The sequence below is a fragment of the Apiospora phragmitis genome (assembly GCF_038363925.1).
Source record: "Apiospora phragmitis strain CBS 135458 chromosome Unknown utg000007l:2111988.0-4706623.0:1.0-2598199.0, whole genome shotgun sequence".
Classification (NCBI taxonomy): domain Eukaryota; kingdom Fungi; phylum Ascomycota; class Sordariomycetes; order Amphisphaeriales; family Apiosporaceae; genus Apiospora; species Apiospora phragmitis.
This window is the reverse complement of record NW_027117406.1, coordinates 472,477-486,953: the sequence shown is the minus strand read 5'-3', so window position 1 is coordinate 486,953 and position 14,477 is coordinate 472,477. Positions and strand designations below refer to the sequence as shown.

General features: G+C 52.6%; 5 protein-coding genes across 5 annotated transcripts; 2 read left to right on the top strand and 3 right to left on the bottom strand.

Moving 5' to 3' along the window:
* Nucleotides 1-583: 583 nt before the first annotated feature.
* Nucleotides 584-2,087, bottom strand: PG994_007756 (uncharacterized protein; the record flags this gene model as incomplete). The annotated part of the gene is made up of 3 exons (XM_066859165.1): nt 584-1,561; nt 1,591-1,779; nt 2,013-2,087. The coding sequence occupies 3 exons, from the start codon at nt 2,085-2,087 to the stop codon at nt 584-586; spliced, it is 1,242 nt and encodes a 413-aa protein (XP_066714652.1).
* A 1,846-nt stretch (nt 2,088-3,933) lies between these two features.
* PG994_007755 (uncharacterized protein) lies at nt 3,934-5,185 on the top strand (the record flags this gene model as incomplete). The annotated part of the gene is made up of 2 exons (XM_066859164.1): nt 3,934-4,899; nt 4,961-5,185. The coding sequence occupies 2 exons, from the start codon at nt 3,934-3,936 to the stop codon at nt 5,183-5,185; spliced, it is 1,191 nt and encodes a 396-aa protein (XP_066714651.1).
* A 582-nt stretch (nt 5,186-5,767) lies between these two features.
* Nucleotides 5,768-7,986, bottom strand: PG994_007754 (hexokinase hxk2; the record flags this gene model as incomplete). The annotated part of the gene is given in 5 exon segments (XM_066859163.1): nt 5,768-7,162; nt 7,220-7,299; nt 7,359-7,632; nt 7,833-7,941; nt 7,958-7,986. 5 exon segments carry the CDS (start codon nt 7,984-7,986, stop codon nt 5,768-5,770), a joined length of 1,887 nt encoding a protein of 628 aa, XP_066714650.1.
* Nucleotides 7,987-10,033: 2,047 nt separating this feature from the next.
* Nucleotides 10,034-11,808, bottom strand: PG994_007753 (uncharacterized protein; the record flags this gene model as incomplete). The annotated part of the gene is made up of 5 exons (XM_066859162.1): nt 10,034-10,122; nt 10,224-10,773; nt 10,840-11,177; nt 11,338-11,491; nt 11,575-11,808. The coding sequence occupies 5 exons, from the start codon at nt 11,806-11,808 to the stop codon at nt 10,034-10,036; spliced, it is 1,365 nt and encodes a 454-aa protein (XP_066714649.1).
* Nucleotides 11,809-12,828: 1,020 nt separating this feature from the next.
* On the top strand, nt 12,829-13,877 carry PG994_007752 (uncharacterized protein; the record flags this gene model as incomplete). The annotated part of the gene is made up of 3 exons (XM_066859161.1): nt 12,829-13,073; nt 13,136-13,287; nt 13,369-13,877. 3 exons carry the CDS (start codon nt 12,829-12,831, stop codon nt 13,875-13,877), a joined length of 906 nt encoding a protein of 301 aa, XP_066714648.1.
* Nucleotides 13,878-14,477: the final 600 nt, after the last annotated feature.

Sequence of the window (14,477 nt, the reverse complement as noted above, 5' to 3'; positions counted from 1 at the left end):
GCGCGGCTGGCTTCTCTAGTAGGATGATCGTGGCCGGGATAGCGCAGCAGACTTGAGCAAAGCTGATTTACAACAAAACAAATCACGTGCTAAGTTGACGATCGTCATCTGGACATAGTTTGGAGAGCTACCGTTTTCATCACCATAAGCCGGCGTTTGGAGTATTTTGTAGATATGAATGCGTCACGTTCTAGGCCAAGGCCAGAAGAACGGGCACATCAAAAAGGATATTTAATTTTTAGAAAGCATTGCCATTTTCTTCCCTTTCTTTTGGGGGGCTAAAATGCAATGGCGGCTTGATTGTTACATATGTGCAATGACGCCTTTATAATACATGATGAAGTGTTATGATGAGTTCTCGTCTCAAAACGCCGTTTTTCCATGATGCAAAAGGTATGCCCAACCGAATGACCGCCAGCATGACATGGCAGTCAAAAGCAACAAACCCCTGAACCCCAAATTCATGCAGAGATGTCGCGTAATACAGAGTTGTAGTTGAAGGTGATGGCATCGCTGTGTCACGGAGACTTGCAATGGCCGAGACGTTCGGGAAAAGATGAAGGATATGGAAGGGGAAACCGTACTATACAACGGGTGGCGAGGATAGAGTACCAGAGCTTTCGCTCTCGCCGTCATCTCCGCCTCCTCCGCCAGAACCGTTGCTCTTGGATGTTTTGCCGTTCTTTGTGGTGCCCGGCGAGGAGAGCAATGGCTTCGAGACGCCAAGTTTGAGCTTCTTGGCTGGACTGGGTGCTTTAGTGACCTTTTTTTTAGGTGCAACTTCGACAGTCGAGCCCTCGGCATCTTCGTCGTCCAATTTCTGTTCGACGCTCAACAGAGAACTGGTCTTGACCTTCTCCTTCTTCAGTCCAGGTCCACTGCCACCCTTCGTCTTCAATATGACTTTCTTGGTTGGGTTTGCAGCGCTAGGCTTGAGCTTCTTCTTCTTGTGGGCATCGTTGTCGGTATCATCATCATCATCATCTACTTCGTCACTGTCTCGCTTCTTAGGACTGCTGGCTCGTGATCCAGGTAACGGAGTACCTTTCTGGCTGTTCGGGGGTGTACCGTCGCCCTGACTGCCATTGTGAGCACCGTTACTGCTTCCATTGCTAATTTTCTGTGCAGCTGCACGACTGGCATTGCGACCGCTGTTTCCGATACAGGATCCCATGTGATTGTTCAACCGAGTGACCAGAATGCAGCGCTTGCACTTGACGCATGTGGCTGACGGGAATGAGAGCACGTTCGGCGGCCGCGATGCAGCACCTCCCTTGCCGCCGCCTCCCTCCTCAGGTGTCGGTGTTGCGCCGGGTGTGTCTTGGGGTGTTGTCTCGACCTTCTTCTCCATATCCTTCTTCTTTTTGCCCCTGCCTGGACCCTGGGCGACCCATGTTTGACCGTAGATATCGTAACCGGGTTTGTCGATGTAGGGGTGCTTTTTGCAGTATATTATGCTGGGATCTGGCTTCCTCGCCCCCTTTCCATCCGTCGGGTAGAGGAGGCGCGGTAAGTGGCATCTCGGGCAGAGAATATCCTTGGTCGTTGCGAGGGGGTTGCCCTTCAGCAGCGTTCGCCCTCGTCGTAGACCGCAGCGTCCGTCTCTGCCTTGATGTCGGGTCTCGACTCGGTAGTAAGTGACGAGTCTGAGGCGTCGGAAGCCAGCTTCTCGACACGGATAGCAGCTGTCGCAGCACGGGCAATCTTCTCGTCTCGGTGTACCTTGATCAACAAATCATGAACAATGTTGTATAATAAATCATCAAGTACAGTGTGTGCCTATATGGTGACAAGTAATTAGTTACACTTGCGTCATTCAGCCTTGTCCCGTGACAAAAGCGCGGCGCGCGTGGGCGTGTCTGTATAGTGCGGATGATGCCGTGGGGCCATGTGCAAGGCAGGCAGCAAAGGAGAAGGATTAGGTTGCAGGTAGGACAAGTGGTAGCAAGTGCGTATCGTGTAGGTAGGTAGTTTGTCCAGGTATTAAGTAATGTGAAGAAAGGAAGACTTACAAGCTTGTCCATGCTGCCGGCATCATCAGCGGCCTTGATGATGCCAGCCTTTCCCGTATTGGACGACGACGACATTTTGCGACAGATAGCCTGGTTTTGCCAAAGGACCGCCTGTCGATGAAATGAAGTGATCGGTTGGGGGGATTTGAATCCAATAAAGATTTCCAAGCCTGGGGTTTTGAGCCGAGAAGGTTTTCCTTAATTCCGCGTCAACCAACCAATGCAATCGATAACGCCGACTTGTCTTACCGGGGGACAGGCTGAACTAGGTAGAATGTAATGTAAAAGTGGTTGGACTAACCTTGAGGCTCAGCATGCAGCACAGACGGAGTCAATGCTAGAGCTGTTTGCTACTGGCGAAGAGGAACGGATAGAAATCGTCCCAGCAGCAAAATAATCGAAAATATAGCCCCTGTCAGAAAAATAAAGTAGACCGACTTCTATTCTGAGAGCATGTGCTGGACTCTGGGGTCCGCTGTCGAGTGACGTGATGAGATTGGGTTGGGAATAGGTTAGATGTAAAGAAGGAGAGACTCTTCGACTTTGGCGCGCGCAAGGGTCAGACGGGTCTGGTCGGTCGCTGGAGTCTCCAGGATAGTCGGGCCAGGCGAAACAGTAAGTAAGGATGAACCGATGGGTTAAGCTGTTCCCACTAATATCGGAAGCTGCGTTTGAAGTTTTATGCGCCCTGCGTTCCTCCCCAGACTCTGGACTCGGTAATGTAGTTGGGTAGGTGTTAGGTAGGAGCTGATTGTTGTAGTGGTGGTAGATCGGGGTTTCGCTGACCTCTGCTGCTGACATTGGGAAATTGGCATCAAAAGAGAAAACGTCTCGTGAGCCCAAAGAACAAACGAACGACCCGCATGTTCCCACGCCGAATAGCAACAATTAAAAGAATGACAGCCTGCTTATAATATTGATTTATGATATATTGCTTATTTGCACACGCCCAAATCATCAATTAATGAGCTCCTGTTAGCAAACAATAGCAGATATGCTATATTATACTCTGGCCTACTTATTCCATCAATACGGCGACCACGGCTACTTCTACAGGTGAACAATACGTTTGTAGATATCTCACTTCTTTTACACGGACTCATCATACGGTAGACTGCCACCAACCTCACCTACTACAAGGCGGCCGGCATGTGTGAGTGCAGCCATTATGGCAAGGCATATGTTCGAAAAGGTTCGTTTCGTCTACGTAGCCGGATCTTCGTAGTCTACTATAGTATCAACATAGCAAAGCGTCACCTGAGCAGTGAGTGCAAGGAGAGATCTGTACAAGACGACAGAGACTACATGTAAACAACTCGAAAGAATGACCTAATATGGGGCATGGCTTGCTCTGTTCCGCCAAGCATGCCGTAGTATTCATAGACAGACGTCTAATGTTGTTAAGACGTATCAAGTCAAGCTTGTCAAACTCCTGTTTCGAAGGATCGCTGAAATAAGTAGGAGAGTATATTCCAATTCAATGTCCACGCACCCGCCGATCCCGTCCCCCTGGAGCGGGAGCTGGAGCGGGAGCTGGAGCTGTCGGGTAGGTACAGTGAGATGAGCCTACGTAACCGGATAGCTCCGCCTTAAGGCCTAAAAGGTCCTGCTGCGCGCTGCGAACGATGGGGCGACCACCGACCCGACCCCACGAGGCCTAGGCCCAGCGACTTCGAGCCGCGCAAGCCAAGGAATTTGGCTGCGTGCCACTCTCACGATCAAGCTAAAATTAATTGATGAGGTACCATCCACCCAGAACTTCTCGAAAAACAAAAAACTCCTGCTGCATTTGCTTCTACTACGCCTGCTTACCTGCCTTGTTCGGTAGGCCTGTTGTCTCTCCTTTTACTACCTGTTCCCTTCTTGAGCTGCCACTCGTTCAGCTCCGCCTCGTCGTCTCTGTTTACCTTACGTACAAGCAATGTCGCTCCCCTCGCACAATGGCGGGCAGTCGTCGATCCGGTCCTTCTTCCAGCCCAAACAGCCCACGTACGCTGCCCCTCCATCTGCAGCGGCAGCATCACAAGCAGCAGCAGCCTCCGTTCAAGCGATAGCCCAACAACAGACTCTGCGGTCGCAACAACCGCAGCCTCAGCAGGCCTTTCAAAAGAGTACCCAAACGCCGCCACAGCCCGTAGCAGCAGCCGACCCAGCGGAGGCGTTATCACCACCGTCCGTTGCCATCGCCGGAGCGAAACCGACCCATCACCCCAACATCACCATCTCGCCGATCCTCCCGTCGCACATCCCATCCCTCCGCCGCATCACCGCGCGCCTGCTCCCCGTGCGGTACTCCGACTCCTTCTACGCCGCCCTGTCCGACCCAGACTCGTCCGGCGCATTCTCCCGCGTGCTTCTCTGGACCGACGACACCAGCGACAACAAACCCACCGTGATCGGCGGTCTCGTCTGCCGCCCCGAGAAGCTCTACCAGCCCCGCCCCGACGCGCCCTTCATCGACGCGATCCCGAACGCCCTGTACGTCCAGTCGCTGGTGCTCAACGAGCCGTACCGGCGGCTGGGGCTCGCGGGCGCCCTGCTGCACGAGGTGTGCGGCCTTGCGGCGCGGGACCCGCGCTGGGCCTGCCGCACCGTCTGCGCGCACGTCTGGACCCAGAACAGCGAGGGCATGGCCTGGTACGTCGCCCGGGGGTTTACTCGCGTCGACCCGCCCGTCGACGCCTACTACCGCATGCTCACGCCCAACGACGCCTGGATCGTGCGGCGCGAGATCGGCGGGGGCTCCGGCGGCGTGCTGGGCGCCTTGCAGCAGCAACAACAAAATCACAGCAACAGCAACAGCAACAGCAACAGCAACAGCAACGGTCAGTCGACGGCGACGATGACGAATGGCAGCGAGGCCGTGTCTAGAGCCACGCCAGGTGTGGTGAGCTTCACGAACTCATCACCATTACCGTCCCCATCTGGTCCTCCCCCTCCTCCAATAGGCGGCGCACCGAGTAGGCCCGGCCCGAGCCCCTTCCCCGGCGTCCGGCCAATCGTTCCAGAATGCGCGGCCCGAGACCGAATGGAACGACCTGCCAGCCGAGATGTCGCGGACCCTGGCCGTGCCGGGCAGTGGCGAGGGCTCGGGCGCCAGCTCCCGGAGTAGCTCGACCTTGCGCAAAAAGCGAGATCGGGCCTATCCGGCAGCTGCTTTTGGAGCCAAGTAGTTGTAGTCGTACAGTAGGGGGCGGGCTTTGTACATACCTAATGACATATGCATACATACGTGACTACTACTCCGTCGGATCAAGCGCTGATCTGCCCCTTCGAGGATGATGAATTAGAGGTGTTATTGAAGGGTACAAAAAGGAGGTAGTATTAATTGAGCAGTATTGGATTTTCTATTCTCAGTCTGCACGATCAGTCTAATTGCTGAAAATGCAGTTTTACCTCTACAAAAGACAGCAAGAGTCATGAATACGGTTTTATCCGAGTCCACGTCAAAAGCTCAAAGTATCACAACAAGTGGGGATTTTAGCATGACGATGATTTTGACAATTCATTTTTGTAACGATGATGCATAGTATATATAGATAACCTTATCCAAAAACTTGTACCTTCCCTTCCTTCGCCAGTATATCGAGAAGAGCAGAATAACCCAACAGACCCCAGAACTCCGTACCCGAGTGCATGTTTGCCTAGCGTCAGCATCATGAATATCATAAAGCGTCTTCTCCCACATGCGGTGGTTTTTCCTGTTCACGCAAACAGGATTCTATTGTATGTTCAGTGACGACGAAGGAATTCTTCTAGGCCACAGTCGTCGAGCTGCCCATACCGGGAATCACCGATGACACCTTCTCGGCGATGCTGGCGAGGATTCCGCCCGAATGCTTCTCCATACCGGCAGCAACCAGGGCGATGAGGGCGGCTCCTACACCGCTGCCATCCTTGGCAATACCGATGCGGATTCTCTTGGCACCCTCGGGGCCGATCCCCTCGATGATGTTGAAGGCTTCGTAGATCATGTCGCGGAAGTAGGGGTAGTGCTCGACCAGACTGCCGTCTACGCCGATATCGATAGGCTCATCTGTGCTGCTCTTGAGGAGGCCGCTCTGGATCACGACGGCACCGATGGCGACCGCTGACAATCGTGCGGCACGACGCCCGACAGCGTAGGCAACGTCCTTGAAGGCACGCGCATCTTCTAATGAAGCCGCATAGACCTTAAGCTCCTTCTCGAGTTCCTGACGCAATGTCGAAAGGTCAGGTGTGCTGTCAGCTCCCGCAATAGAAAGAATAGAGCTGTCGAGGCCCCATTGTTCTCTGATTGTGGAATCAGGTCCGATGGTGGTGGTGGACTTCCAATCGTTCTGGCTCGAGTTCTCGTCCTTAAAGAGCGAAATGCTGGGGTTCTGGAGCATCTCATTGATCACAAGCCGCACAATCTCGCCCAAGAACATTCCCGAGACTCGCTTCTCGAACATCTGGATTCCGGGGTTGACACTCTTCTGGTCGAGCAAGATGTCGTAGGATGTGTTAGGGAGGACATTCAGCTGGTTGTCGAAGGAGCCCCACTCCGTGTTGACAACCATGTCGCCTGTCGTCTTGTCGTAGTCGCCCACGATGGGCTTCTTGATGTTCGCCGCCTTTTCGACATAGGCGCCGTTTGTACCAGTGCCAAAGATAGCACCCAGCAAAGTGCCTACCTTGCCTGGTGATGTGTAGGAACGAGCCATGAGAGTGCCGACAGTATCGTTGACCAAAGCCGCCACCTTCACAGGGAGCTTCAGCTTATCCAACTCGGTCTGCAGCAGGGCACAAACATCCTTGCCAACAGCGTCGGGAATATCAAAACCTTTCGTCCAGCGAATTAAGGTGCCCTTATTAATGCCGCTTTGCTGGACGGGGAAGCTGAAGGTGAAGCCTAGCCGGAAGATATGTTCGTCTTTGTAGCCTTCGGGAGTGCTCACTGTGTTCCGGCGACGAATGCGTGTCTCGAAGTAATCTTCGTGGTGTTGCCTCAGGAACTCCTCGACTTGCTTAGCCAGGAAACCAAATAAATCCTCTGCCTTCTTTGCCACCATGAGCTCCTTAGGGATGGCGACTTTGTTGTAGGTGAGGTTGAAGGTTGTGTCGCCATTGAGGTGAATCGAGCATACTCGGAAGTTTGTGCCACCCAGGTCAACCGCCAAGTATAAGCCCTATATAGTATGATTAGTCGGGCTGAATGTTTGTACGTGTTTGGGGGGCAAGCTCACCTTCTCGGTGCCATTGGGGACGCCGGTGACGTAGGTTGGGATCTGGCTCATACTAGTTCCATCCTGCTCCAGCCCCTCGTCTAGAAAAGGAAAGAGATGTCAGTGAGCGAACCTGGGATTGGCGAATCGTCAACCTTACTCATTTGTCGCAGGAACTCCTGCACGCCTTTGTTCACATCTGCATCTGTGTAGTCGAACTGCGCCGTGATGCGCTTCGTTTCTTCAACGAGCGCCATTGTGCGTGGTCTGGATATAGGAGGGGCTGTAGGAAAAGGATGGGGACTTTCGCAGACAGGCTCTTGAAGAACGGCTGCTGGAGGAGAGAAAGCAGAGCGAGTAGTAGTAAAAGGTTGCGAGGTAAATATGCGTGAAAAGTAATAGGACTTGGCGTCAGTGAGGAAGAGTTGGACGACCTTTTAAGTATGGAGGGGTACTAGTTAGCACTTCAAATACTTCACCGATAGGTATCTCCGTAAGCTAGGCGATGTGTGTGACGAAAGTCGATGCGGGGTGTGGAGCCGCAATTGGGTTGCCCTGGAGCTAGAAGAGCAGAGGGGCAATGGAAGGAGCAAGAAAATAACTCGTGTGATCGTGGACTGAGTGACGGGCTTACCAGGACTAAAATCAGGAAGGCCAAGGAAACCAAGTGAATAAACCGCAACGAGCTCTGGGCTGCCGGCTCGCCCTGTCGGGCCTTCTCATTCTGAGGAGTAATTTCGGAGCTCTTGGTGTCGCAACCGGCTCGAGGGCGAGGGTTGTCGCGCCATTCGGCGCCTCGCCAGCGTTGGGACGACAGCTTGACGACCGGGGGGGTTGTTGAGGACCAGGAGAATCGCGGGGCTCCTCTCTCACTTCTCCAGTGGGGATATCGGAGTGTCCCAGACTTGTGGATGGTAGGATTGCAGCGATTGCTTGCTCGCAGCTGGCTTTCCTCGTGCAAGCCTGCAGGGGAACCAATGCGTGGCCAGGACAAGCAGCCGAACTTCCTAGGCCTACAACGGCTGCAGCCAATAAACGGCCTCGTTTTCCCCTTAAACGGCCCTTCTGCGCTCGATAATTAAGCCGGCGTCGAGTCTCAGCGGAGCTGGAATGAGGTCATTCGATCCACCTGGCACGAGAAAAAAAAGTTCGTGGGCCAGATCGGGTACGTACTGCGAATCCAAAGTGACAAAGTGAGCGACTGCTGCACCGCGGCACGCAGATGTTGACCTGATGTCGTTGGTACCGGGCAGGCCGAAGGAGCGGTTTTTGAGAAGACGAGGAATTTCCTCCACCTGCCTGTTTTATCTTGAGTGCGGTTGTATTCCCTTCTGGAAAGGAAATCCCCAGAGTTCCCCAGTGCCAGCAATTACTGGGGTTTCAACATGAGTAAGAAGGTAGTAAGCGGTTTGGTATAGTAATGCCGAGTCGAGCTGAGTTTGGCGGACCCGTGACCTGGAATAATTCTCGAGGATTTATTTGATGAGCTCCTGGAAAATGAACTTGAGGATACGTTACTCCGCTCAAGCCCGAATCACTAGTAGATTATGAGGAGAGAATCGTGCTGCACTAATTTCAGAAATGCAGGTGACAATGTCGACTTCACGATCCTGGACCTAGGATGAGCAGGCAAGCCTCGGGATTGCAGCGAGGAAGGAAACCGAACCGGTAAGCGACTTCCCGGGGGGGTGCAAGTCGGAGTCAGATCGTGAGATGTCAAACGATGCACGCAAGCAGGCCAATAAGTTCAAGCAAGAAAATCGAAAGACTTAACGATACATCATTCTATGAAACAAAATGAGCAAAGGGAACCTGGGTTGAGTAATAGTTCGGGGGAAAGTGAATACAGGATCGAAGAGCTGGTCATCAGGACAGACGGACTGGGGAAGAAGAAGTGGCCACGATGACGGTGAACGAAATGGGATGAGCAGGTGGGGGGACTATGCCGAGTCGGAACCGTCCAGCCACACAGGGAATTGACCAGAAGGAAGGCACAGGAGGGGAATAGTCACGATAAGTGCCTCAGCTTCAAAATTTGCAATAATCATCCGTTCAATTGTTATAAGTTAGTTGCATGTGAGATTGCAGACTGTGAGTTAAATGAGGTTGTTTCAGACTTCCAATGCAGAAAATGGGCAGGTTACAAGAGATATCCTGGACATCGTGCAAAATAGGAGAAAGCCCCATCGCAGGTGGGAAACTTTACGATATTATTATCTGATTGCCCTTCTGGACGATTCATTGGCGTATCGCGCGCCTCTCTTATTCGTAACGACGGACAGGAGCGGGTCTGGCTACTCAAGGTAAAATCAAACGCAATGGACGAAACAATCGACAAGACTGCGTGAATCTCTCTCCGACATTGATCTTCTACTTACCTACTCAATGCATTCATTCAATTGGTCGTATTCCAGCAGCGAATTGCTTTTTCACTCCTATAGGCATATCGGTTGTTCGTCTGTCCAATAGAATAACACGTTCGACCCTTCGCCGTGTCCACTCCAGGTGGCCTAATCTTCAGAATTTACTCCAACCAGAGTGAGTGTGCGAATTCTGATGACGCCATACCATGCACAACTCAATCCGCTCCTCTTCTCACCGAAGTGTCTGTGTTGCCGATGCCTCTCTGGCTGGTCCAGAACCACTTGCAGTCAGTCAGTCACCATTGACAGCGCGGACAGGGATGGCCAAAGTCGGGTTCACAACCAAGTTCTTGACCTTGGAAAAGTCCAGTAATAGAATGCATTTGCCGTAGTATACTAGCCCTACATACATCAGAACAATTTCCTTTGCGGGCACCAACCCTGGGTTTTATTTCTCTAAGACAGGCCCGAGCTACTGGGCAAGGTGGCGCCGAGAAACAAGGAAAGCCACCAGGAGCAATGATGCACAAGTAAGAAACACGTGGTTTCGGTGCGCATCGCCTGTCCGCTTGTTGTCAGTTACACAACATGAAGAAATAGGGCATTGCTACCACTCTTGTGCAAGGGAGAGCGGGAGGGCGGGAGCGGGAGAGCTGGCTTACCTTCAACGTCCAAGCTATGGGCGACCACCACGAAAACGTTAAGCGGGAACCTCAGAATGCTGTACACGCGGCCACGGATCCCGTCCTCGATCAGCTCGCTCTTGAGGTGTGCCATGCTGGGGAAGTAGGCGCCAATACAGCCCTCGAGCAGGCACAGGGCCCAGAAGAGAAGACGTTCGTGCTGCAGCATCGCGGCCAGCGACAGGCAGCTGGCCACGACAAGCGTCACCGTCATGAGCGTGCTGGCCGTGCTCTGGACTGTCTTGGTCGAGGTCTGCAGCGTGAAGATGGCCGACCCCGTCATCATGGCGCACATGAAGCTCGAGAAGATGAGCCCGTAGGGAAGGTCTTCGTCGGTGGAACCCGACTGCGAGCGGGCACTCTTGAGGGCGGCAGACCAGAAGAATATGAACAGGTACATCGTGCCTTCGAAAACGCACGAGGTGATGCCCAGGGACAAGATCTTGGCGTCATTTAGAATGACCGAGACGCCGCTCTTCAGATCCTCCCACGAAGTCTGTTCGGTTGATCGCGCACCATAATTCTCGTTCTGTGAGAGTAGTGTCAGCTACGGAATGCATCAGCTTTATTGGTTAGGGGGGTTCCGCATCCATACCCAAATTCTCGAGATCAGATAAGCCGCACCAACGCAGCAGAGGCTTGCCGCCATGAATGGCCAGGTACGCGTGCCAGAATACGTGACGAGGACGTCGCCAAACACACCCGACGCAATGGCGACCATGCAACTCAGCGTGGTCATGTTGCCGAACACGGTGCTGAGTTCGAGGCTGCTCGTATGCATGCCCTGTTCGTGGTACGTCGAGATCATCCAGGCCTCAAACACACTGAAGAGCAACGTCGTCGCGATACCGCCGGTGAGACGTCCGAATAGCAAGATAAGGAAGCTATCGCTCAGCATGGTCAGGCAGGTGATGATGTACAGGCCGCAGTACACTAGTGGGTTGTATTGTGTGTCAGCATCAGTCCTCTTCATCTTACGGCATCGACGACGCAAAGCCCTTCAACGGCTCGCTCGCTCTCGCGTTAATTCGCCAAATTGTACGAGTCGTAAGCCGGCTCCGAGTGCAGTGTCAGAGAGGATGCAGTCACTCACAAAGACATGCTCGTTTCCGTCCAAATCTATCCGCCAGTCCGCCAGCAAATGAGGCGCTGATTCCTCCTGATACGAAGCCAGCAGCATACAGAGCTGCCACCGTTTTCTCCGGCAAGTTCTTCTCGTACTTGTAGATGGCGTAGATATGAGGACCCTACCAAGAATAACAGTCAGCAGTCGGTCTGTAGCACCCCTCCAGACTCCTCCCTCTCATAGAGGACAGGGTACTGGGCATACCTGGAGCCAATCTGCTGCCACAGCGAGTGCATAGGGCAAGAAGAAGCTGAGTTGGAATCGTCGCGCAGCTCTGCCATCTGGCCCCTTTTCTGCGGTCTCAAGGTCGTTTGGGCTAGCTAGCGGTATGTCGATGCTCTCCTTCCTGCTACTGTTGCTGCTGCTGTTGTATTGTCGGTACAGCAAGTAGCCATTGGTGGCCACAAAAATAGCCAAGTTCAGCTGGTAGAAGTCCATCTCGACGGTGTTGCCAGCGAGTGAGCAAAGCGAGGGAGGTTCTTTCTCATTCCTCTCGTTGGGAACCCCGCAGTGTTTATAAGAGAGATATTTGGAAATAAGTATTTATTAGAAGAAGGCAAGTACAGGCAGTGACTGAATATGACACGGACCTTAACAGGTCCACCCTACTACCTTCTTAGATATTGAATACTTGGCTGTGTTGCCTACTCGGGGGGACTCCATGGAGGTTAGCTCCGCCTTCGTCTCGCACAAGGCGTGCTATTTTCTATGAAAGACATTTCGATTGTCTCATTTGAAGCTCTAGTCCTGTCAGACGACGCATTTCTCATGTCTTGCTGACGCCGTGAGGTCAGATGGAAAGCTTGACTGCATTCCTATTGCGGCTCTGCACTGGGCCACCACTTCACCTCTGGGGCAGTCAGCTGACTCATATGCTCGTAGATAAGCTCACGTTGTTGCCAGCATGAACATTCTTTCCCTTTTCGGGTCGTGATATTATCAACGTGCAAGTATTTGTGGGTGGCCACGGATGAGATGGTCTGGCTCATAGCACATCAGTCTTACGCAGTATTCATCGAAGTGTGTTCAGCTGCCCAAAACCCTGTATTCCGGCAGACCGGACGAACTTCAGCTGATACTGCGTCCACTTGCATTCAGTCAAGTGCCCCCAAAGGGGGAGCAATTTTGTAATTCAGTAGTGGCGCTGCCCCTGGGTCTTGGCTCTAAGGATACTCGCTTGGTAGCACTGTGGTTGAGACATTGTCTGTCCATTCTTTGCACCATTGCCTCCTTTATCAAGGGGTAATCTAACTCGAGTAACTCAGGTACTCTTTTCGATTATTCCCATCTCCATAAGCTGAGGTGCTCGTAGACTGAGTGTGTCGTGAATGTTCAGTCCTACCTAGCGCTCTTTTCTTTCTCCTCCTTCACTCTCCCACTACTCTTCAGGCCTCAATTGCAACAAGTTCCAGCGTACCTAGCCCATTGCAAACCCTTCTTGTCGCACCAAAATCCAGCATGGCTGCCTCAAGAGTGCATTACCTGCTGCTTGCAGCAGCATCCATCTTGCTCTTCTTTGGCATTGCTCATCAACATGACCAAGTCAGAGAGACACTGAGCAATGCATGGAACAAAGGAGCTGGCAGCAGCAGCAGCAGCATCGACCAGAGCGGCACCATAGAACCCGAGGGCCATGGGGCTGCTATTCCCTCTCCGTCCAAGGCGGCTCCTACAGCAGCACCCGGCACTCCGTTCGTCGCGAGGTAAGAGAATATGTTCTTGTTAGCATTTTCCGCAAGTCGGCGCACTCACCATCATGACTTAGTGACGCTCCGTCCTTTCATGAGATCGCTTTGAAGCATGGAACAGACAAGGTGACGACCCATCATTACTGGTTCATGTACGATAAGTACTTCCCCGCCATCCGCGACAAGAAGCTCAAGATGCTCGAGATTGGACTTGGTTGCAATATGGTAAGTACTAGTTCTTCTCCTATTCCCCCTTATATTCAGCGACGAAGTTCCGTAATGCTCATACTGATCTTGAAAACAATAACAGGACTATGGTCCGGGCAAGTCCTACTACACCTGGCTGGAGTACTTCCCCACGTCGACCTGTACTACATGGAGTACGACGCCGCGTGCGCAGACAAGTGGGCGGCAGATATGACGGGCGCAACCATCTATACGGGCGACCAGGCGGACAAGGTGTTCCTGCAGAAGTTCATCGACGAGACGGGCGGCGACTTCGATATCATCATCGACGACGGCGGTCATACAATGAACCAGCAGCAGGTGTCGCTGGAGATGCTCTGGAAGATCGTCAAGCCGGGCGGCATGTACTTCATCGAGGACCTGCAGACGTCGTTCATGACAAGCTACGGCGGCGATGGCATGGGTGGCAAGGACCCCAGCAAGCACACCATGAGCAAGCTTATCTATGAGCTGCTCGACGACAAGCTCCAGGGCAAAGACGGCCAGCGGCATGCCATCAGCGCCGAGATGCGCAGCATCGACTGTATGAGAGAGGTGTGCTTGTTCCACAAGCAAGAGGAAGGAACCATCTAGAGTAGATAGGCTAGCCAGATACGATAGCAAGTGCTGAGCCTGTAAGAGGCGATTGGTGCAGCATTGCCTGGGGATCAAGGAGGCGTTCCGGCTAAAGAGGTCACTGCTGTTGTATAATACATACGCTACTAAGTCTTGCCTTTCCTTACGAAGCTATTTCATCATCGTTCAAGCCTTTGCACTGTGATACTTACTAAGTAGTAATGTGATATGGCTCAATTCTTCACGGACATATAGAAACGAACAAGTCTTTGTCACTCCCATAATGAGTTGACCCAATGCCTAATGCTGACCCTTTCGAATTGGGTTATAACCTGGGTCTGATACCAACAGCTATGTGCAAAGGGAAGAACAACAGCTTCCAGACTACATCATCTTGCCTTGTGATGAGGTTACTAGGTCCAGAGGCAACAGGCTGCTTTAGTCCAGCATTTGCTTGCTCGGCTCGTCTTAGTCAGATAGCGATGGCGTTGCTGATTATGGGCCTTTGAAGGCCTCGACCCTCATTTCTTGAGTGGCGTTGATCATTCTCCTGTCGAGTGGAATTACCTACCCACCAACTACATGTGTAAAATGAAACTATCCAGGCGGTTGATTCGT